This window comes from Lynx rufus, unplaced genomic scaffold (genome assembly GCF_022079265.1).
Source record: "Lynx rufus isolate CCGP_SWC_20201006 ecotype Redwood Valley unplaced genomic scaffold, mLynRuf1.p SCAF_4, whole genome shotgun sequence".
Taxonomy (NCBI): domain Eukaryota; kingdom Metazoa; phylum Chordata; class Mammalia; order Carnivora; family Felidae; genus Lynx; species Lynx rufus.
The window spans coordinates 125,008,366-125,031,881 of NW_025814856.1; the positions used below are offsets into that span (position 1 = coordinate 125,008,366).

The following is a 23,516-nucleotide window of genomic DNA, read 5'->3' on the forward strand; positions in this document are numbered from 1 at the left end:
AAAGTGCTCCAGACTCAGTAATAGTTAAACCTTTCTCTGAACCTGGCAGGTGCTTCAGGTTGCACGCAGGCTTTGGATTGAGAGACTCCAAAGTGCGACTCCTGGTCTCTCACTTGCTATGTGATGGTCAAGCTGCCCACTTAATTTGCACTTCCCAGTGCAAAATGAAAATGCAGGGCCCTTGTTAAAAGTCAGGAAGAAAGTGCTGTTAAGATAGACACTAAAATCTAAAGCCTTTTCCTTTCTTCAGCAGTCTCTCTTTCACACTTTCTCATGGTGTTTTTATTTTCTATTTAATGTCATTCCAAGTATAGAAAAATTACGATTATTTGCATGAATGTTACCATCAATCCTTATATTGTTCAATGCCAGTTTTAAATGCAAATATAAGAGCATTTAACCGTGAGTTAATGAACGTATCTCCCCTGCTCATGTGTATGTTCTGTTGCCCCATCATTGACTTCACGTATAAAACACAACTTCAAAAATAAAATTATTAAGAATTTAAAGACAGAGGCAGCAGGGCATTAAACGAAGCATGGAGCCGTTCGAAGCACAGGCACAGTTTACATCCCTGTGCACAGTACGGGGCAAATTTCTTACATCTGCTGAGCCTCAGAGGCCTCATCTGTAAAATAGAGATATGCCAACCAGGTGGAGGTGTGGGGATTGAAGACACTGGTACCTGTATGGCACAGCAGAATGTTTGGCATGCAGTCTGTGCTCACTTAATTACAGGGATTATTATTAACCTACTAATCATAATATTAATGGCATTTTTCCTTTACAGTTCATAGGGTCTTCCCTACAGTGTCGCCACTTGCCTCTGACGTATTTTCCTTTTTCCATTATTAACTCTCTGAAAGTAGAGATGAAATCTGTCACCATTGAATTCCCTAGAGTGGTTTCTGCAACTTCTTGCATATACCTGGCACTCAGGAGGTGTTTATAACCTTGATCTTTGTATGATTTGGGCTTATTGACAATACACATCTGTGTCATAATATGATGGTTCCCACAATGAGGCTTAATTGGTAACACTCACAGGAAAAAAAGAATATAAATGTAGACTTTAACAGGAGTCAGTTGTAATCATGGTGAAGCTGGGGGAAGAAGCAGATGATTCCAGGTGTTTTGGTTTATGGAAAGTGTGGCCTCTGTCTCTTAGAGGAGACTTCTTGAAGTAATAGGGAAGGGATGAGTTCCAAGCCTCATTTGAGTAAAAGAGGCCCCAGGGATATTAACTCTGGCCCATAGTAATCTGTCCCTTTGCGAACTTCTTTTACACTTATTTTCTGTTCTGCACAATTAGGACATTATTACAGTAATGTTTCTTTCCACTAATTGGTTGGATATTTATGTTTCCTTTCCAAAAAATTATAAGATCCTTATGGGCTAGAAGATATCATGTACTGTTTTGAACACCTATGGAAAGAAAGTAGCACAGTACTAGGTACGTAGTAAGCAATGCACTTTATTACAATGCTGACCTTGGTCCAAACTCCCAGGGTTCCCTGGAGAGCTGAATGGGAGTTGTGATTGTCTTTTATAACTCTTGCAGGCCCTCAACCAAATGCCAGAGTATCATGGTCTGCCTGGCATTGTCAGGCAAACACCTTGCCTCGACAGCTTTGTCTTTTCCTAACCTACATCTCTTTTCCAGTGTCTCCCAGACACTCTGAGGACTGTCCCCCAACAGCCCCCGTTGCTACATGGAATTTGGGAGACCACACAGCTGTAAACTCTTACTTGTTTGAATGATGATTTTTTAACAAGCCCTTTGGGCCAGTTTCAATAAGCCATGAAATATCACCAAATGGCTCATCTGCACTAGAGTTCTGAAAGTCATCTGAGCTCTAGTCCCTCAAGCTGGCAGGGACTGACAGAAAGGAGCACACATTGCCCTAGCTTTTCCTATTCCTGTTCTGGGGGCTGTAAGACGCCTTGAGCCTCTGGGCCAGTCAGTTCATTACTTTTAATGAGCACAAAATTCACCGAGACATTAAAATAAAACACCAATGGGCAGTCTTGGATGTTCTATTCAATTGTTGCTTTAGTTCTTTTTTCCACAAGATTATTCAAGAGGATGAAAAAAAAAAAGCCAATTCTACTCCTGCCAGTTTTATCCTAAGTAGATTTGGCATTGTAAAGCTAACACACCCTAAACGTTTTTTTTTTTTCTTTCAGATCCCTGTGGGCTAGTGCCTGACATTTGTGTTAAAAATGACATTACTCAATTGGTCAAATGTTTGAACATTATCTACCTTTTGGATATAATAAAGAAATACTGGATATCTCAACACCATGTAGCATATCAAGAGTAATAATCAGAGGCAGATAATTACTTTCTGAAAAGGATGTAATGAAATCATTATTTTAAATTACGCGGCAAACGTGGTTATTTTGATATTTTTTAATTGATCCATCTCTAGTAATAAAGACTATAACAACTGTATTAGAGGTTACTTATATTATCATATATTGTAGAAGGTCAATTGATGGTGAACCAGACACAGAACAATGTCCCCATTAAGCTGATTTCATGGATATTTTCATCCCCTGGCCATATGGATTTGGAATTACATCAGGGATTTTTTTTTTTTTTAAAGAAGGAAGTGAGCAGATGAATGATAACTATTTTATTACTCAACATAGCTTGTGTTTGTGGAAGACAAAGTTCATCAAGCTGTTTTAAAGAAAAACACAAGTGTGCCAAATGTAATTTGTTGAGGGCTCAAGCATTGTGAAATTATCCCTAACTGAAGTTTGTCATTTCTGCAGGTAATCGCTCTCGCAGATGCAGTAGAGGAAAACCAAGACAGTCTGTTCCAGTCATTCACCAGGCTGAAAAGTGCCACCCATTTGGTGATTCTGCTGATTGGGCTGTGGCAGAAGCTTAGTACTGACCAGATCGCTATTCTGGAAGCAGCATTTCTGCCCCTGCAGCAGGACACCCAGGAATTGGTAAGGACCCACGATTCTGCAATGGTAACAGCCATTATTGGAAAGATTGTGGTTTTAAGAAGATATCACATGGCTGTTGTATTTTCTAAGGTACCTGATGGAGGCTTTTTTTTTTTTTTTAAACCCAGATCCTGTTTTCCTTTTCTTTAAATCATAATAAAAATGTCAAATGAAGGCCTTTTTTTTTCTAGAGCTATTTTAAAAATAGGTATAGAGTCCATTTTTATGTGGTATTCAGTCTATTTTTTATGTGCTCTTCAATCACTTAGAAGCCAGGGAAACAGTCATTTGACTGCCTGAGTGATGGCAGTAAACCTTCAGATTAGCTAATCCTTTCCTTTTCCACCAGAGAAAACAGTTCAGCCATTTTAATTTGCTCAGTGTTCTTAAATTTAAGTGTCAGTTCAAGGGTTAGGGAGAACTGAGATAGCCTTGCCAAATGACAGGAATATTTTGTCACATTTATATAGTTCTTAATACATAGTGTATAAACTTTTTTACTCTTGACCCTTTCAATAGGCAGTTTAGAACCAAAGTGGGGGGGAAGATGAGGGTTCATATTTAGAGTTTTTGTTGAAAGAGTATATGAATAAAAACATCTCAGACCCCTCGAATTGTAGAGGTTTGTATGACTACCAGGTGTCATCATGAGGGAACTTTTTGCATGCTTTTATTTACAAAGAAATAATATACTTCTTGGAAATTAGAGACTCTTGGGCTCATTTTTTTGTATTGGAAGAAACCGTTTTATGAAAAAAGCCATTTCAAACATAGCCATGAGAACATAGGGCTAAAAATGATAGTACTAAAACTAACATTTCGGAGTACTTACTAAATAGGCACGAGGTGATATTTTAAGTGTTCCACAAGGATGGTCTCATTTAATCTTAAACATGGGCATAGAAGGTTGTTAAGGTACTGTTTTCACCTCCATTTAACATATGAGAAAATTTAGGCTTTGAGAGTTAAGTACCTTTTGGAAACTAGTGGATATAGAGCCATGGTTTGGGCCCAGGTCTGGCTGCTTTCAAAGCACATGTTTGTTTTTTTGTTTTTTGTTTTTCATCAATACACTGTATTTTAGCAAACAAAGTCATGAACAAGATTTTGAAAATCGCAGGCTTTGTTCAATGTAATTTTCTACAATTGGGTCAAAGTATTGTCAGATGAAAAAAAAATTCAAGCTGTATTTTATATCATAAACAAAATGCTAATAAATAAATTGGGAAACAATTAAGAGTATACCTTTGTTTTAGATTCATAAAATGAAATTACTGCTAAAACTGATCTTTGAGAAGCCAGAAATGTGGACATTGTAATAACAGAGAACAAAGAATACAATTTGGGTTGTATTAGTGAGAATGATAACTGTGAGCTCAGATTTAAGTAGTCAGAAAGAGTTTGGTGGCCTCAGTTCCTGGTTCCACCACTCGATGATAAAGTCCTTCTGATCAGGTTTTCTGGCTGTTCTAAATCTCTACTTCTGTATTTCTAAGCTAGAAACAATAATAGGACCTACCCAAGTTGAATAAGAATTAAATGAGATAATGGAATAGAGTGGAATTATATCTTACTCATTTTTATATTCTCAGCCTCTGGCACAGTTCCTGACCATAGCACAGTCAATATTTGTTGGGTGAATGACTAGAGAAAGGGTGAAAGCTAATAAGAAGTGACTTGGCAGAACAGATGTAGTAGATACAATCTGGAGCATGAGGAAGCAGGGCAGGGCCAGCTGTATAATTTACAGGACCCAGAGCAAAGTGAAAATGTGGATCCCTTGTTCAAAAAAGTAGAAAAATAACCAAAATATTGTGAAAACAGATTCTAAAACAAAGCTCTTTACTTTCTGTGTCTCATCATGATGTTTTTATTTGCTATTTTATGCTATTCTAAATGAAGAAAAATAAAAAATTTAAGTTGTCAGCAGGAATTTTACCATGAATCTTTATAATGTGCAATGTCAGTTTTAACACAAATATAAGAGCATTGGACCTATATGCAGAATCGCCAAAATTATATAATTTGTATTTTGTAGCTCATACATGCATATGTATTTTGTTCTTATAGAGCTGTGAATCACTGCACAAAATTAACTGCTTTTACTTCCCTTCTTGATATGCACACATCTACCAACACTTTCCACCTTCAGCTTACTGATGAGTAGGGAAGGAAAGAAAAAGGAGCTCTGTGTTACTCTATTTCCCTTTCCGTCTGTTACCATTTTCAGTGTAAGTAGTCGGATAATACAGGGAAGTAACAGGGGTGTAATGGACTTCCTTAGTCATTCCTGTTTCTTTGAATCTATTTGCTGACTTTCTTCATTCAAAACAAGTTTTGGTGCGATGAAACACCTTAAAGGCTGTCAGTGCCCCCACTTAATCAGTCTAGACATGCCCTCCTTGTATTTGTTTTGAGTCTCCCTGTCTCCCACTCATTCTGGGGCCATAGAATTCTAAGCTTATGGGGCAGAAAGGTAGAAGGAATGCGTACCGCGCATGTCTTCCCTTCTTACACATAATTCACTGTTCCAGCAGACATCACTTACAGAAGACAAGTGCAAGATAACATTAAGAATTTCAGGGGCACCTGGGTAGCTCAGTTGTTAAGCATCTGACTTCGGCATAGGTCATGATCTCATGTTTCAGGCCATGATCTCACAGTTCGTGAGTTTAAGTCCCACATCAGGTGAGCTCGAGCCCTTCTTTGGGTGAACACGAGCCCCGCTTCGGGCTAACACAAGCCCTGCTTTCTCTCTCTCTCTCTCTCTCTCTCTCTCTCTCTCTCTCTCTCCCTCCCTCCCTCCCTCCCTTTGCCTCTCCTGGGATTCTCTTTCTCTCTCTGCCTGTTGCTCACTAGCATCCCTCTCTCTCTCTCTCTCTCTCTCTCTCTCTCTCTCAAAAAAAAAAAAAAAAAAGAATTTCAAGGTGGCAATGGCAAAACATTAAATCAAGCGTGGGGCCCTTCAGAACGCGGGGCCCTGTGTGACCACATGGCTCACATGCTCCTGAAGGTGGCCATGAAGTGTGGTTAGACCCAGAGGAAGAATTTCCTTGAAATAAAGGTTCTCAAATGTAGGGACTGAGTCCCCAGAGAGACTGTGGAATTTCTGACTCTAGAGATCTTTCAAAACAGCCTCCTTCTGCTGGGAATAGTGTGTTCATCCCTGTAGGCAGGTGAATGGACTAGGCATCCTCTCAAAGATTCTTTCTGCCTGCCACTGTGTTCTTTGCTGTCATAACTCCCAAAATATAGAGGGAAAAATTCTTTCAACTTTCTTCTGAATTTGGCGAGATTAGAAGGGGTGTATACTCGTTATGTCTATTGAAGCCATTAATAAGACAGGACATTTGATAAAAACATAACTTGGAAAAGAATGAATCCAAAAAGACATTTTAATACTGCTTGTTATGCTCTTCATCTTTAATTAGGTTGTGGTATTCACTTTGGACTTATACTGTTGAGACAGCTTATATATCTTGAGAAAAAAGGAATCCTTTTTCATTCTTTAAGACGTACGCATGCAGTATGTGGTTTTGACATGCTAGTTCACAATCCCCCACATTATGCCTTTGGACCTCACAAATAAATGTTATGTGATGGGTGTCCCACTGAGATGTGAAAATGAAATATGCAAACCTGAAATAACTTGGAATGAGGGTAAGACGGGGAAGAAAGGAGTCTCTGACCAGAATGTTGAAAATATATCCCATATTGAAGTTATTATGATACCACAAAAATCTGAATGTAATTTAGACGGTTTGGTTGGAAGTGGATGGCAGAGTACATGTGTGAGGGGGAGAACTTCAGACATGTGGACAACATTTTCAGAAGAGACTCTCAGTTCAAGGTCAGATGTCCCCACAAGTATTGAGAGGTGGAAGAAAGTGCTCAGAAGATGTTTTATTTATGTTGCACATAGCACTGCACAATGGTTTGTTGTATTGTTATTTAGATGGCATGTGTCACAAACGGCAGGCTAAATGCCGTAGTTCACTCTGGAATATTTTCTGAACTGGCATCAGGTTCACAAAGCATAAATATTTAGAATTTATCATTCCTAATGAAAAGTGATGTTCTTCACACTATCCTATCAGTATTTTTTTATATGCCATCTCATTTGGATCAGAATTCATCATTGTTTTCTTTGATCTGTTTCTTAAATGATTTTCTATTTTTGTCACTTCTCATTACTATTTGGGGGCAAATAAATGCTGGTATTGCAGACTATTATGTGTGACTTTTTCAAGGTGTTGAAAGTTACATATGCCAAATGTGTTTTTGTAGGGATACTTCCCTTCACTTTAAGAAAAACATTAACTGTTCTATTTGGCATCTCCAAAAAGAGCTCTTTAACTCAGTTCCATCGGTGGATTTGATAATATAGTATTGTCCCTACCATCTTCCTGTGATGGAGAAGTTTTGCCCCAAATAACGTGTTCTATCAGTGTACCTGATGCCGCAATTCTAAAACTGTTTTCTTTTCAGTTTAGGGGCTGAGGATTTCAGAGTATCTGCAATGCAGAATTTAAACATACATCTACTGACCCTTTATCTACATGAAGTTCTATGGAAAATACTGTCTACTTAGGTCATGAAGGGCTGTGTAATGGTTTGAGTCTGAGGGAGTGTTTAATTGTGATAGCACACCTCTCTCATGATGTTATACAAAAGCCAAAAACTGCAAAACTCCACATACCTCAGGATTGGCTTAAAATCTTTTCATCCGGTCATATTTGCATTCAGTGAATATTTATTAAGTACCTACTATGTTTCAGGCAGTGTTCTAGGTTCTTGGCGCATTTTAATAAACAAAACAGAGTTAGAGCCTATCCTCCGTTGATTTACTTCAACATTGTAAGCAAACATATTCCAGTCACAGTCAGCCATAAGCATATTGGCTATCTGATTTAGTAGCCTCTTGTCATATGTGGCTATTTAAAGTGAAATTTAAATAAAGTGAAATAAAATTAAAATTTCAGTTCCACCATTTCACTAGCTATATTTCAACTGCTTAGTAGCCACATTGGAAAGTTCAAATATAGAACATTCCCAGAAGCGCCTGGTTGGCTCAATCAGTTACGCATCCTACTCATGATTTTGGCTCAGGTCATGATCTCACAGTATGATTTTGAGCCCCACGTTGAGCTCTGCATTGACAGTGTGGAGCCTGCTTGGGATTCTCTCCTTCTTTCTCTGCCCCTCTCCCACTCTCTCTATCTTTCTCAAAATAAATAAATAAACTTTAAACAAAAAAGAACATTTCTTTCATTGCAGTATGTTCTATTTCATAGTACTCTCTATCATTAAAAGAGAAAGGGTTTTGTCAGTTGGGTTAAACAACTTGAGCACAGTTTAGCAAATTAATGAAAGTAGGGTAGGACACTGACATTAAGTTATGCCACGGTGTTTGCTTTAGCAGCCCTTATTTCTGGTATTCCGACATCATCAGCCTGGTCACATGTGCAATGACCAGACTTTTTCTAGGGAGATGAATGCATCTACATAAAAGGGAGGCAATAAGCTGGCACAAGTGCTGCTACTCCCCCTTCACATGACCTTGGTAGACTTATGATCATCACAAATTCTTTCCTGTTGAGCCTGAACATGATCTCAGAATCCTTTTGAATACAGCATTTGAGGTAGTCACTATCACTTGCATTTAGTATATGGATAAATCCTCTTTGCCCTTCTTGAACTCTGTACAGATCTGCTCCTCCTTTTCTTAGCCAACAGCTTAGATGACTAAGATTCTTTAAGATGAAGTTTAGAAGATGGCAAGAGAACAAGTAGGAACAATAGTGTTATTTCCCAATGGGCTTTCTCAGACTTAGGCTCTAAATGTTCATTTATGTTCCACCTGACTCCAGAGGAATCCCCAAGGAAAAGAGAAACGGAGCACTGGTTTGGAGACCTGATTATGCACAGTCTTAGATTTGGAAGGAATGTTGGCACATTGCGTAGCATTTTGCCTTACTTTTTCTTTTCTTTCAAAGTTCACTTAATATCTTTAGTAGATATTATCTACTATTTGAAAAAGAAAAGCTTTATTGCGTTCTTAAGAGTTTAACAGTTACCTTCCTTAGCACTGAACTTTCAGATCCCCTGAGAAAGTTAAGGTGGAAATTTACATCAGTGGGAGAGGAGATTTGGACCTTCAGCCTTACTTTTTGATTGATTATTCCTTTTACAAGCTGATATGGAAAGAGAGACTTATTTTTAACATTTTCAACATGGTTCATGTGAGAAAACAGATGTTTATAATAGGAAATCCTATTGTGTGGAGGGACTTATCAAGACTCACTTACAAGGCTTGAAGGCTTCTACGTCACAGGTCAGATTTGATGTAAGGGCCATTGTGCCTCCTGTCTGGATTGAGTGATGACTGAGATGGCTAATCATTGCTGTTATTAATGTCCTCTTCTTAGAAGGCAAACAAAAGGAGGAAGTCTGGTGTCAGTATCAAGTCTGCCTTTAAGACTGTTGAAGTATCATCACAATTATAAATGTCTATGGGAACATAGTGGAGAAAGTAAATATTTCGGTAGTTCCCTTGATCTTAGCCAACAAGATGAACATAAAAGAATTAGTTCACGTTCACAATGGCCACATACTCTGTGCTGTTCCTAGTTGCATGCAACTGGGGTGTTATGTAGTGGTATAGTTTTCCACTTCACCGGTGTTGAGTAATGCTTATCTCAGAGCCTTTCTGATAACTTGCTTGCTGTTTTAAAAATTGAAATACATCAGAATAGGAGCCAAGTAGAATGCAGTATACAAGTGGTGATGTGTAATCTTTGATATTTCCCTTAAGTATATCAAATATGAAGCAGTACTTTAACGGATGCCTTTAATATTATCTATGCATTCAAGGGTAGAGAGACTAAATAAATGAGCAAAGAATTGATTAATTGAAGCTTCACTCTCACTATATGCCATCCCCAAATCTTTGTGAAGCGAAGTGTGGTTTAAATATAAATGACTAAGTAAAATTCACACAACCATGGTGAGGAAAATAATGATCATCATCATCCTCATAATGCCCACCGATTTGATTCCTGGCTAGAAGTGTATTTATAGTAATGTAATTTCCCTAAAATACCTTTACCGAACTTAGTTTGAGTCTACTAATTATAAAGAGATGATCTTGACATGTCTGGGACATTACACGCTTTTGGAAATGTACATGTGGAAATTGTGGACTCTTTCCTCTAAAACTAGCGTTCTCTGTGTGCTGTAACCACACACAGAGCTGCTCCAGGGTCACTCAGTCACTCTGGACTGCTGTTGTTCATTTGGAAATGTTCCTCAGAAACCCCTTTGGCTTGCGTCCTTGTTATTCTACCTGGCTTTCTGTGGTGGCATTTGTAGTAGCCTTTCTGCCCATGTCTCTGTTCTGGTACTCCCTGCACCTCGCTGCTAGACTCAGCCCTATGCTCTGTCGTCACACATCTGCTTGCATACTTTCTGTGGCTCTCTGCTCCTGGTTCAGTTTGCGCTCCAGTGCCAGGCATTCAGGCCTTTCAGTCACTTGGCACCACCGCATCTTCTTTCTGAAACTCAGCTTCTGTGACTCCCCAGCTTTCCTGCTCGGTTCTGGGAAATCTGACTTACCATGGGTACACAACTTCTTTCCAGCATGCCAGGGCTAAGAGTGCTTTTTTCTTCACCTAACATAGTGTCCTCTGTTTACCCCTCTATCCACCCTCATTAAGAAGCAGATCAATTCTCATTCCCTCCTTATTTATTCTGGCTTACATCCTTTTCTGAATTTCACTTGGGGGTATGACATAATTAAGCTCTCATTATGTATTCTGAAATTGTCAATGTGCTTGTCTTGTATTCTAATAAATGTGGGGACAGATTCTTTTACATCCCCACAGACTTAAAGCTTAAATTAAGCATACAGTTGGACATAAATATTTAGGGATTGCTTGATACCCCATTTATTTTCATAGTGTTCTGCACATTTACAGATTTGTCTTCAGCAACTGTATAGTTTTATTAGAAAAGGAAGCATTCTCCTTCCATTTTGTACCACCCCCTTTTTTGCAAGCAACTTCAAATATTTTGGAGTTCTGCAAGAGTGCATCTTGAGCACTCCTGTGTGGATGGCAAAAGATATAGGTAAATTGATAGCCAGACCACCACACATGTATTTATTTATACCTATATTCATTCACATGTCCTGTGATTTAATCCAGTAAGCACAGAAATTTTTAATCTGACCAGTGATGAATATATGCAAGTGAAAACATTAGGTATGCCTCACCCATATTGATTTAGTCAAATTTAGCAATAAATAGTGCTGATAGATGTGTAGTAAAATTTACATACCCACTTCTTTCTATAGGCTTTCCAAAGCATCCTCTAGGAAAAGGTAAGTCATAAAATGAATCTAACACTTGGCACCAATAATCTAAGTTAATGCACTGGAAGTAGTAAACTAAAATCCATTTAGTTTGTTTTTATAATTATGGAATGCTGAAAGCAACCTAAATGCTAATAATTGGACAATACAAACTGTGGTATATCAGTTGAATAGAAGATTATGTCACAGTAGGGTTCAGATTTTTTTTTTTTTTTTTTTTTGAGCAAATACTTAACTAGCTCTATGTCCTTAAGCAAATCATGGAACTCTCTAAGCATTGGTTTTCTTATCTGTACAGTGGTGAGCTAGACAAGACCCCAAGGACTGGTTTTGCTTTGAAGAGATGTGAGAATGGTGATTTGGATTTTATTTCAGCTTGCTTTCATTTTATATTCCTACTGAACCAGTAAACAAATGGTACAGAGGGAGAACATGAGATTAAGAAAGGGAGTGAACTTGGCTCTCCAGTGCCTTTCTCATGAAGGCATGCCCAGAGTTTGATGGAAAACACAGTTTGCACAGGGTGAGGAATCTGCCAGTTCAGAGGTGTTTAGAACCAGAGGCTCACTGTCTTTCACACAGTTAGTCTGGGAGAAGGGCCACGTCAGTGTCTGAGGAGTTGTTCCACATGGAATTTCTTTTTTCATTGCAGGTATATCCTTTCCTCTACTATATTCTTTTTATTGTGTAATCTGGCCTTCGTTAAGTTTGGCTGTGGCCTACTACAAATGATTTACTGAAACACAATAAACATTGAATGAAAAAATACATAAAGCAAGGTTTTTCTTCCTCAAGAAGACATATCCAAATTCTTTTTATTTTTATTTTTTATTTTTTTACACAAAGTAACTGAAAATTACCTTGCTTGTTTGGTCTCCGTGAAGTAGACCGCATGCTGAGCCTCCCTTGGGTGTCTTCACCATCATTTTCAAATTCAGGGTTTGATGTTTAGTTATATATATCATCTGGAAGACCAAAATACCACTACTGTTACTCCTACTACTGCTAGTACTACTACTATTACAAATACAGAGGTGCTAAACCATGTTTTAAAAAATTGCATTACATGTGTGACCTCAAAGGTGTGCAGGTATTATGAGGAGACCCTTTGTATACCTCTGAAGAGTCCTATGAGGACTGATTGAGATAATGTACATGAAATGCCAAATGTGGGGCCGGGCATATGATGATCATCCAAGAATTATTAGCTATTAATAGTACTACTGGCTTTCAATAATAATGTGCTGTAAGTTACAGCATTATTTTATAGACCACTTAGGAAAAAAAATACCTGTCAATTAAACTATGACATAGTGCTTTTTCTCTTTTAACTTTTTTTTCCCCAAAACTCTGAAGGGTCATGTAAAGTTTTTAGTAAGTATTGAAGGAATTCTTGTAGACTTATTTAGACATAGTTTATCATAGGTTTCTCTCATGTCTGAAGATAATAAGCAACATAAATTGGTTAAAGTGTTCCTGAAACTTCCCCACATTCAGAATTTGATTCTTTCCACTCATATGTTTTCCCACATAGCATTGTCCTGTGTGCCATATGTGTGTCCTATGTGCCGCGAAGAGCTCTGTTGCTGCAGCATTTAAGAGTGGGCCACTGTTGCCTTCCTGATTTTCTTCTGAGCCTCTGATATCCATTTAATTTTAATTTTTTATTTGAGAGAGAGAGAGAGAGAGAGAGTGTGTGTGCACGCACACGAATGGGGGTAAGGCAGAGGAGAGAGAGAGAGAAAGTGAGAGAGAGTGAAAGAGTGTCCCAAGCAGGTTCCAAGCTGAGTGTGATGCAGGGCTTGATCCCATGACTCTGGGATCATGACCTGAGCTGAAATCAAGAGTTGGACACTCGGCCAACTGAGCCACCCAGGCATCCCCTGATATCCAGTTTTAACACTTTCCTTTTTGACTAAGCTCAAAGCTTTACTTTTTCCCTCGGTTGAATCCTGTGTTGCTGGAAGTTAAGCAGCTTCCATCTAGAGTTAGCAGGAAATTTTAGGCAAATTGATGTTTATCGCTTAAACAGTAGTTCTGTGTGATACATTAATTAATCAAACCACATCTATTCCAGAGATTTGGTCATTTCTCCTACTTCAGTTACATTGCTTGGCATAGATTTTTAATGTGGGTGCAGGTATCTCAGTAACAAAGGGTAACACATTTCTTCTATCTGTATCTTCTTGTCTTACCTCCTGGAAATCACGTAGCTTTTGCTTTTGCAAAAAAATACAAATTGTTGTCATTCTTCTGTCATGAATATATGCTTCACTAATTTCAAATTTGTACTTCCGACTGCCCTATTCCAACTTTTTTATTCAGTGAATCATAGTATATTTTAAAAGACAGAGGCTCCTGGGTGGTTCATTTGGTTAAGCATCTGACTCTAGATTTTGGCTCAGGTCATGATCTCATGGTAGTGAGACCAAGCCCCACATTGGGCTCAATGCTGGACATGGAGCCTGCTTGGGATTCTCCCTCTCCCTCTCTCTCTGCCCCTTCCCTGCTCTTGCACTCTCTCTCTCTCTCTCTCTCTCTCTCTCTCTCTCTCTCTCTCACAAAAAAATGTATATAGTATGACAATCAGTTAAATAGGAGAGTCTGAGCATTGTATATATGCCAGGTGAAATGATAATGTAAGAACAGCTGGGACAAAGGCTGTGCATACACAGGAACTGACAGTGATAGCATAGCATGACTGGAGCCTAGAAGCCAGCAGTTGTTAGATAAGATACTTCCCTATGTCAGAGATGTTAAAATGTGCGGGGAAAACCTAGAATTGGTGGAATGTAATTGTAAGAACAGAGTAAAAGAATGATAATTTTAGTCATTCTTTATTACGAGTTAATTTGTGAGTAATTTGAGTTGGGGACAGGAAGTTATTGAAAAAAGGAAGACGTTGGTTTTCCATCTTGAAGCAGGCATCCCTGACCAGAAGCAGATTTCACATAAATCAGAAAAAAATCTTACCAGTTGCTACTTTTTGAAGAAAAAGCCATGAATAAGCTGTGAAAAGTAATGACTGTTGAGTACCTATTGCTATAACTTTTAATCTGACAGATTTATAAAATCTGAGTTTAAATTTTGCTGATATGTTATTTATGAGAACTGCAGGAACCCAGATCTTCTCTCCCACCACAGTGAATAAGAATATGCAGATGAAATAACTGATATTGTTAGTAGGAATATGCTTCACTTTCTGCATTTAGAGTAGCAAGAGTTTCCATTTTCCTGGAAATAAAATCTGATTTCTGTGGTTTAATGGCAGTGGTTAGTTGTAGTTGCTTTCTAACCCATTTGTTCTAAATTCAAGGTTATAAAATTTCTATATAGTTTTTAGCAATCTCAGAACCAAGTCCTATAAGCTTCACTAAAAACAGGATTTCCCCTTTTTGTAGAGAAAAAAGGAGAGAAATCACACACACGCACACACACACACATACACACAGAGGCCTGCCTCCCACAATTCAAAATAATAAAATTAACTTTTTTTTTTTTTTTTTAAATTTTTTTTCAACGTTTTTTATTTATTTTTGGGACAGAGAGAGACAGAGCATGAACGGGGGAGGGGCAGAGAGAGAGGGAGACACAGAATCGGAAACAGGCTCCAGGCTCCGAGCCATCAGCCCAGAGCCTGACGCGGGGCTCGAACTCACAGACCGCGAGATCATGACCTGGCTGAAGTCGGACGCTTAACCGACTGCGCCACCCAGGCGCCCCTAAAATTAACTTTTATTGAGCATTATTATGTGTTAGATATTGGCCAAGGACTCTGCATATGCTACCCCATTTAATCGTATGTGTCTTTGAAGTAGAGGGTTATAGCAGATGCTGTGTGTGATCTGCCCATATCTCTTCGCCTCCCACCGTTCCTACGAGCTTCTGCCTTCTGAACATCTGCAGTTCTTTGCCTGTGGACTCTTCCTATTTGGCCAAGTCTGTACAGCCTCTGTGTTCAATCAATGATTGATGGGAATTGGTAGATTAATACCCCAGCCCTCTCGTCCCTCTGGCTGGGAAAATTCAAGGTATGTTCTACACCACCTCTCAGAGTAGTCCGACAAGGTTGCACCAGTTGCCTGTAGTGGTAATTGCTCGAACGCACAGCAGTTTATTGGCTTCTCTTCCTTCCCAGTCTCACTTCCTCACTACCCCCTGGCACTTTTTGGATCAGCTCTCAGGTAAACCATTTGTGCTCACATCCTTGTCTCCTTGTATTAGTCCCAGTTTACAGATGGGGAAGTATGCCCACAGTCACACAGACAGAAAATAACATCCAGGCTTTGAATCTAAATTAGGGGGCTCACAAAAATTAGCAACCTGATTTAAGGGGGAAACTTTTTTTTATAAGTACAAGTTTTAAATTATTACTACTACTACTATTATTATTATTATTATTATTATTATTACTAGAAAGTGTGAGCAGGGGAGAGGGAAAGAAAGAGAGGATCTTAGGCATGCTCCACACTTAGTGCATAGTCCAATGCGGGGCTTAATCCCACAACCCTGGGATCACAATCTGAGCCAAAATCAAGAGTTGGACATTCAACCAACTGAGCCACCCAGGCACCCCAACGGGAAGACTTTGACCAGGTGATCTTACTGAAGTTTTTTTTTAATTTTTATTTAAAGTCATGTTAGTTAACATGCAATATAATATTAGTTTCATGTGTACACTATAGAGATACAACAGTTCCATACAACACCCAGTACTCATCACAACCAGTATGCTCCTTAATTCCCATAACCTATTTTACCCATCTCCCTTCCTACCTCCCCTCTGGTAACCATCAGTTTGTTTGCTATACTTAACAGTTTGTTCCTTGGTCTGCCTCTTTTTTTCCCCCCTTTGATAATTTGTTTTGTTTCTTAAATTCCACATGACTTTTGTGGCTTAGGAAAACATTTGCTAGCTCCATCCACGTTGTTGCAAGTGGCAAGATTTCATTCTTTTTTTATGGCTGAATAATATTCCATTACATATATATATACTATGTCTTCTTTATTCATTCATCAGTCGATGGACACTTGGGCTGCTTCCATAGTTTGGCTATTGTAGATAATACTGCTATAAATATCAAGGTGCATATATACCTTTGAATTAGTGTTTTTGTATTCTTTGGGTAAATACCTACTACTGCAATTGCTGGGTCATAGGGTAGTTGTGTTTTTAACTTTTCAAGGAACCTCCGTGCTGTTTTGCAGAGTGGCTACACCGGTTTGCATTCCCACCAACAGTGTAAGATGGTTCCCATTTCTCCACATCCTTACCAATACCTGTTGTTTCTTGTGTTGTAAATTTTAGCCATTCTGACAGGTATATGATAATATATCATTGTAGCTTTGATTTGTATTGCCCTAATGATCAGTGATGTTGAGCATCCTTTCATGTATCTGTCAGCCATCTGTATGTCTTCTTTGGAAAAATGTCTTTCATGTCTTTGAATGGAAGAAGATATTTGCGAATGACATATCTTATCAAGGGTTAGTACCCAAAATATATAAAGAACTTCTAAAAATCAACACCAAAATTGAATAATCCAAATAAAAAGTGAATAGAAGATCTGATCATACTGTAGTTTCACTCTTATCCAACTTTTTCAAGGTTAAGTGTAACTTATATTTTGTATTTCTGCCTACCTGTGTTGGATTCTATACTAGAAAATGCTGACACATTTGACTTATTTATTTCACATAGCACTGGAATGAACTCAAACTATATATCCATATATATATATATTGATTTTCCACAAAACTGATGGGAAGTTACCTTATTATGTAGACAAGTATAAAGACATTCTATCTTGAATAACTTATTGACAGATAATTCTTGATGTTATTCTAGGAAGGGGGTTAAAACAAAATCATTCCAAAAGCACTTTACCTGTAATTCTCTCTAAATTTTGTTTTCTGGATCAGTATATTTTGTATACATTCTTATGTTATTAGTTGAGTGAAAATTACTTGAAGGTAGGATCCTTATCTGATTCACCTTTTTTTTAACCTCACAATATTTAGTACAAAGTCTTGTATCAGTTGGCTCTGAATAAATATTTTTAAAGTAAATAAATGACTGTATGGACTCAAATTCGTATTTTATTTTTTATTTTATTTTTAAATTTTTTTAACGTTTATTTTTGAGACAGAGAGAGACAGAGCATGAACAGGGGAGGGGCAGAGAGAGAGGGAGACACAGAATCTGAAACAGGCTCCAGGCTCTGAGCGGTCAGCACAGAGCCCGACGCGGGGCTCGAACTCACGGACCGTGAGATCATGACCTGAACCGAAGTTGGACGCTTAACCGACCGAGCCACCCAGGTGCCCCTCAAATTAGTATTTTAGTAAATGGACAAAGACATTTAAAGTTAGGATCAACATAGTGATAAACATACCATCTCGTAAATAATTACTATTGAACTTTGAGATTTGTGTTGCTGTATTTCTGTGATCATTGTGAAAAATGACACTAACACTGAATCTTGTGCCACTCATTAACTTCAGATAACATTCTAGATACCTTTTCTCCAGACTTCTCCAGAATTGTTTGAAAGAAAACAGAAACCTAGTATATGGACCTTCTTGTAGCTGTTTCAGATTTATTGGTGGCCTTGACTAAGAAAGAAGTAGGTAGTCACAACTTAAAATAGTGAAGCTACTGGGTGGTTTTGAAAAATCCAAACTAATTAAATGGAGGAGACAAAAACAAAGAAAAGGATCCTGTACTTCTCACACTTTAATCAGTGGTTTCATGTATTGTTGGACATTTTCTCCTGAGTTTGGTCATTCCTTGTTCTTTGTTCTTTGATATTGTTAAGAACACAGCATCATCAGGGGAGAAGTTGATGCCTTTGTTCACATGTTCTTCTCTTGTCCTAGCTTTGTTAAATTTTCCCCAGATTCCATCAGATACATGGGTACTCAGGGAGTCTATAACCCCACGTGTCTTATGATTCTTTAATGGGGTGGCTGCTTCAGGTATTCTTAATAGTGAGTCCCTGAAATGACTATAATTCAGAGTCATCAGATTCAAATCTGACCATTGTTATGTTTTTAGGGGACATGGTGTCCTAAGACTAGTCCTACATGTCAGTTTCAGTAGTTTATGCAGGTGCTAAAGCTTTGGTGGGCTCTTCTATAAGTTTGACCCATCCAAACTGGCATAGATCATACTCAGCAAAATTTTATTTAATTATATGCAGATTATTCATTCACTTGAATCCAGAAGCTGATTTAAATTTTGGTTCTGTGAATGTGTTGTGACCATAAATTTTCTGGGAGAAGACTCATATGATATTTTCTAAAGCCCAGTTTAGTAAAAGGAGCCTAAGGTGATATGATAATAGATTGAAAGACACACAATGAAATAGGAAAGAAGTGCTCTGTAGCATAAGTGATCAAGATTTATTTTTCAATTTTATTATTATTTTTTAGGATAAAAGTAACATTTATTTATAAAAGAACAATAAACAAATACACAAATGTATATACCAATCCATCTAAGTAACTAAGTATATACCAATCCATCTAAGTAATTGCTTAACTAAGTTAAGCAATTGTGGTAGTTTACAATGTGATCTCAGGCTGATCTCTGAAAATACCACTTGTGTTTTTACTGGATATTATACAAGACATGAGTTTTCAACGTAATGTTAGGTAAAAGTTAACAAATTTAATTCTCTGAAACCAACATTCTTTACTTTCTCCCTCCCATCTCCACCCTTTAGAAGGCTCTCATTTTTTTTAATGTTTATTAATTTATTTTGAGAGAGAGAAAGAGAGAGATTAAGAACAGGGGAGGGGCAGAGAGAGGGAGAGAGAGAATCCCAAGCAGGTTCCATCTTGGGATGGAGAGCCGGACACAGGGCTGGAACTCATGAACTGTGAGATCATGACCTGAGCCAAAGTCAAGAGTCAGACACTTAACCAACTGAGCCACCCAGGTGCCCCACAAGTCTCTCATTTTTGACATGGAACCATATAAAGCTCTGTTCTGTCTTCTTCAAAATCCAGAGCATAAAAGGCAGATAAAAGCGGGGGATAAAAGGCAGAGGGTTAGAGCCCCGCAGTCCTGGATTCTGTCACAACTCTTCCTTTTAATAACTGTGTCATGCAGTGAAATACCTCATATCTAGACCATTAGCTGGAAGTTGTAATGCCTGCCTTCATGGGATGATAGTAAGAATTAACCAAAATATATTTGCAAAATTTTCAGCACATTTTCTAGCACATAAGAAATTTTTACTATTGTTGCTCTTGTTGCTACTATTTCTGGGGCTATTTGCAGGAACCAGCCCAGATTAGGTACCTTTTAGAGAGAACTCTTACAAGTAAGAATGATAGTATGGAATTAAGTACATACAATTGCCAAATATGTCTGAAATCTATGAGCATCTGCCAAGGAAAAACCATCTTCTGGGTTTTAACTGATAAGGAAACCAAAACCTAGAGAACTAAAATAATTTTCCCAGAAACAAACAGCTTGTAAGGAAAGGTGTCACAATTCAGCTTAGGTCTTCTGACTTCTAATCCAATGCATTTTTCATGATCCATGCTGCCTCTTAAATGGAAAGTTTAAGCAAGCATAAGTCATTAGCGAGAGGTGGTATAAGTGAAGGATCTGTGATGCATGCTAGGCTAATGACTTCAGTGGGAAAAGCAGCCTCACAGTCAGGACTTACCTTCTTGGGCCTCCAGTGTCTCCTATCACTAATTTGTAAGCTTTTCTGTGCCTTAAAAAACATGATTTTTATGTATTTGTTTCTAGTTATTTTCAGTAGGATAATTGGTCAAAATGATCTAATCTACCATCGCCAGAGCAACTTTCTTCTGGAATCTTCATTATCAATCTATTTGATTTTCCAGTCTTAATGTTTGTGTTTTGTTTTGTTTTGTAAATTCCTTCTGAATAGTGCTTGTTGATCAGGAGCTTTTCCTGAAGCAAACATTAGTGCTTAGTGAAGGTGTTTGGCTACTTGGGACATCACTGATGTTTTGTTTTGTTTTGTTTTAAAACTGAACATTGTCTATCTGGGATCAAGTTTTATGGTAATTCATGTAATCTACCGTATATAGCATTGGAGTCAGAATGGGAATACCAATCAAATGCAAAACATAAGCTTAAACAAACAATCAGAGTACCTTGGTTTGAAGCAGTCTTGTGCTTTCTGCTTGTATTGCAGCTAAACTCTATGAAGGTTACTTGTCTTCTGTTCATCAAAGAATTTTTAGATTGTCATCCATTAGGAAGCAATGTGCTTCATTTTTCACAAAGCAGTGGTGATAAGCCCAGTACCCTGTTTTACTTTTGTTTGAAATGTGAATTAGACTTTTACAGCTTTTGAATCATGTCAAGGAAGTAGAGAACTCCAAATGTCCAATAAATCACTTCAGATTAAAATTTTAAAAGAATGATATTGGGGAATGTTTCATTTTATTGGTGATGGGTTGAAAATTTAAAGCTGATTTTTTGCAAAGCTTTATTTTACAAAAACTGTTGAATATAATAATGTGAAACTTATTAAGATGCCATAGAAGCCATATAGCTTGGTGTCTTTTTCTTTTTTTTTAATTCTTGAAAGTTTGTGTTCATTATTTGGTCATTTTTCCCTGTTTTTAAAAATTCCAGTATAGTTAACATTCAGTGTTACATTAGTGTCAGGCATACAATATAGTGTGATTCAGCAATTCTAGACATTGCTCAATGCTCATCACAATAAGTGTGCTCTTAATCCCCTTTTATTTTATTGTGTTTTAGTTTCAAAGAGCTGTTTTACTTTTCAGGGTAAACTGCTCAACATTTTGAGCCCTCTGCATGAGAGAAAGATTCACTGAATATAATCTATTCTTTGGAAATAAACTGAACCCAGATAAATCCTGAAAAATTCTCTCATCTTCCAGAATGTATAATTTACAAGTATAGCACTAAATTTTGTTTGTACCTCAATTTGCAATGACCCTTCCTGTGATTATCTTTAGGGTATCTTGGCTAAGTATGAAACTCTACGATATAGCACAAAGTAATAATGACCATAAGGCTCCATAGAGCAATCATAAATACCAAAGACTTTTCCTTGTGCACCCTTTACATCTTTTCAAGAGGAAATTTACTTCTCTTTGATATAGTTCTCTTTTTCAGATAAATGAGTATGATGTAAAGGTTATCTTACCTTCAAATGTATAATGTAAGACAAGCTATTTCTGAGAGTTTTCTCTCCTCAGCTGAAATCTGGGCTATAGCTGCATAATCTCCATTTGCTCCTTTAGACAGATCTCCTTTTTTTTACATTTCCTCTCTCCCTTAGAACTGACTGTGTGCACATTTGGTGATGGGGTTTTGTGGTATTTCCCCCTATACTACTATAGTTAAGGATGTGGTAGTGCTTCTATTATAAACATACATTTGCAGAAGTTTGTAATTTGAATAAAAGTTTAAAGATGTTACTTTGAATATTGGACTTCAGTGGTGTGTTTGTATTTTCTGATTTTTTAAAAGTAGGATTGAATATGCATACTTTTTTCATAGTATCTTCCACTTACGATTTCAGAGTGCCTTACCATTCACATAAGATTGGGATGGCAAATAGTGTTATTCCTGTTTTATGGTGATGTCAGATGTAGCCCACAGAGATTAAGTGATTAACCTAAGGTCTTACAGAGAAGGGGAAGTTGAGGTGAAGGAGGTGAAGTTGGAACCTAGAAACCTAGAAGCAGCTGTCTTCAACCCAGTTGTTTTAATACACAGGTGGTAGGAGAATACTCTTCTGGTTTAATTTTTTCTTTGGTTACTTTGGTTGATACCCTAGGAAATTAACTTTACAAATGTGGTCAAACTTTCTGCTTCTCACTATTTCTCATAAACCGCTTGCTTGTGCTAGTGTTTAGGCACAGTGACCAGGGCAGACTAGCAGAGCAGTTAGAGCAGAAGTTGGAAATTCAGCAGTGGCTGCCTGCTCTCTGGATAGCAAAAAGTGTAGCTCAGTTGACTGTCTTCAGTCAGGAGGAGGAACAGAGAAGAGAAGCCAAGGCCTTGAATTTATAAAGCTGACTCATAGAAATGAGGCATCATCTGGTACAGAGAGGCATCTGGAACCAGCATGGGGTATAGCAGCCTCAACACAGGCAGGTGAAACATGAAAACTGAGCACTGGGAAGCCATGTTGGCGGATGTGTGCAGCAGACAACTTGGCATTAGAGAAGTCAGACAGCAGGGCCACACCTGTTGGGTCCAGTTCCGTGGAGGGCATTTGGCAGGGGTAAGGCAGCCCGGTCCATAAAGGAGTAACTTTGTAAGCAGGCTCCCAATGTAGGGGCTCAGGTAGAAAGGGCTAAGACAAAAATGAAGTTACCACATGGGGTTGAGCCTAGTCCTTGGGAACAAAGGAAAATCCAAATTATCAATATTAGACTAGATAAAGTAAGCACCAAAAACCTGGTAAATAAATTAATTTCTAATACCGACATGGATTATAAAGAAGATAAAACAGAGTAACATGTGCGTTTAAATTTATTTATTGACACATTATTTATTCACACGTTAATTAATTAGTTTAACTTCCCACCTGCTATTGTTTTCTAAAAACCACACATGGGATTTGAGAAGTAAAATCAAATCAGTTCTTACTAAAGAGCACATGCTTAGCAGTTTCTCCCCTTCTAGATAACTTTTAGCACAATTTTCCCGAAGTTAGGATTTTCTTTCACTCTCACAGTTAGAAGAGGGAAAATATTAGTACAATTGATACTCAACTGTAAAGGATAAAGAGTAGGTATGTGCATGGTGTCTGTGTGTGTGTGTGTTTAGGCATTAAGACTGAATATTAGACTTGTCAATTTAAGAGCTATAAATAAAAGTGCTGGATTCAAACACCAAAAATATGGTTAAAATAGCTTACCTTTAAGGTACTTCTCACACTGGAAGATTATGCATTTCCACATAGTTCTGGTTCACATTTCCTGAGGTAAGTATGCTACATGTTTGGTCGTTGAATTATCACTGTATTTTTATTTAATAAAACTCATTTCAAAGGCTCTTCATTTGTGTCATAAACTTTCCTTTTATTATCATATTTGAGTTTATGTAGCAATATAGTCCTTCCAAATAATAATCTTATATTTTAGTAGAAATCCTTCTAAAAGTATTGGCATCGTGCCTCATTATATTAAAGAAATAGCCATGCCA

General features: G+C 37.8%; 1 protein-coding gene across 1 annotated transcript in view; it reads left to right on the top strand.

The window, feature by feature from the left end:
- BBS9 (Bardet-Biedl syndrome 9) overlaps positions 1 to 23,516 on the top strand; it is a 453,794-nt gene that overhangs the window by 362,253 nt on the left and 68,025 nt on the right. Inside the window, exon 20 of the mRNA XM_047097119.1 lies at positions 2,782 to 2,964. Within this exon, the coding sequence (XP_046953075.1) occupies positions 2,782 to 2,964 (183 nt within the window). The remainder of the gene's footprint in view (positions 1 to 2,781; positions 2,965 to 23,516) is intronic.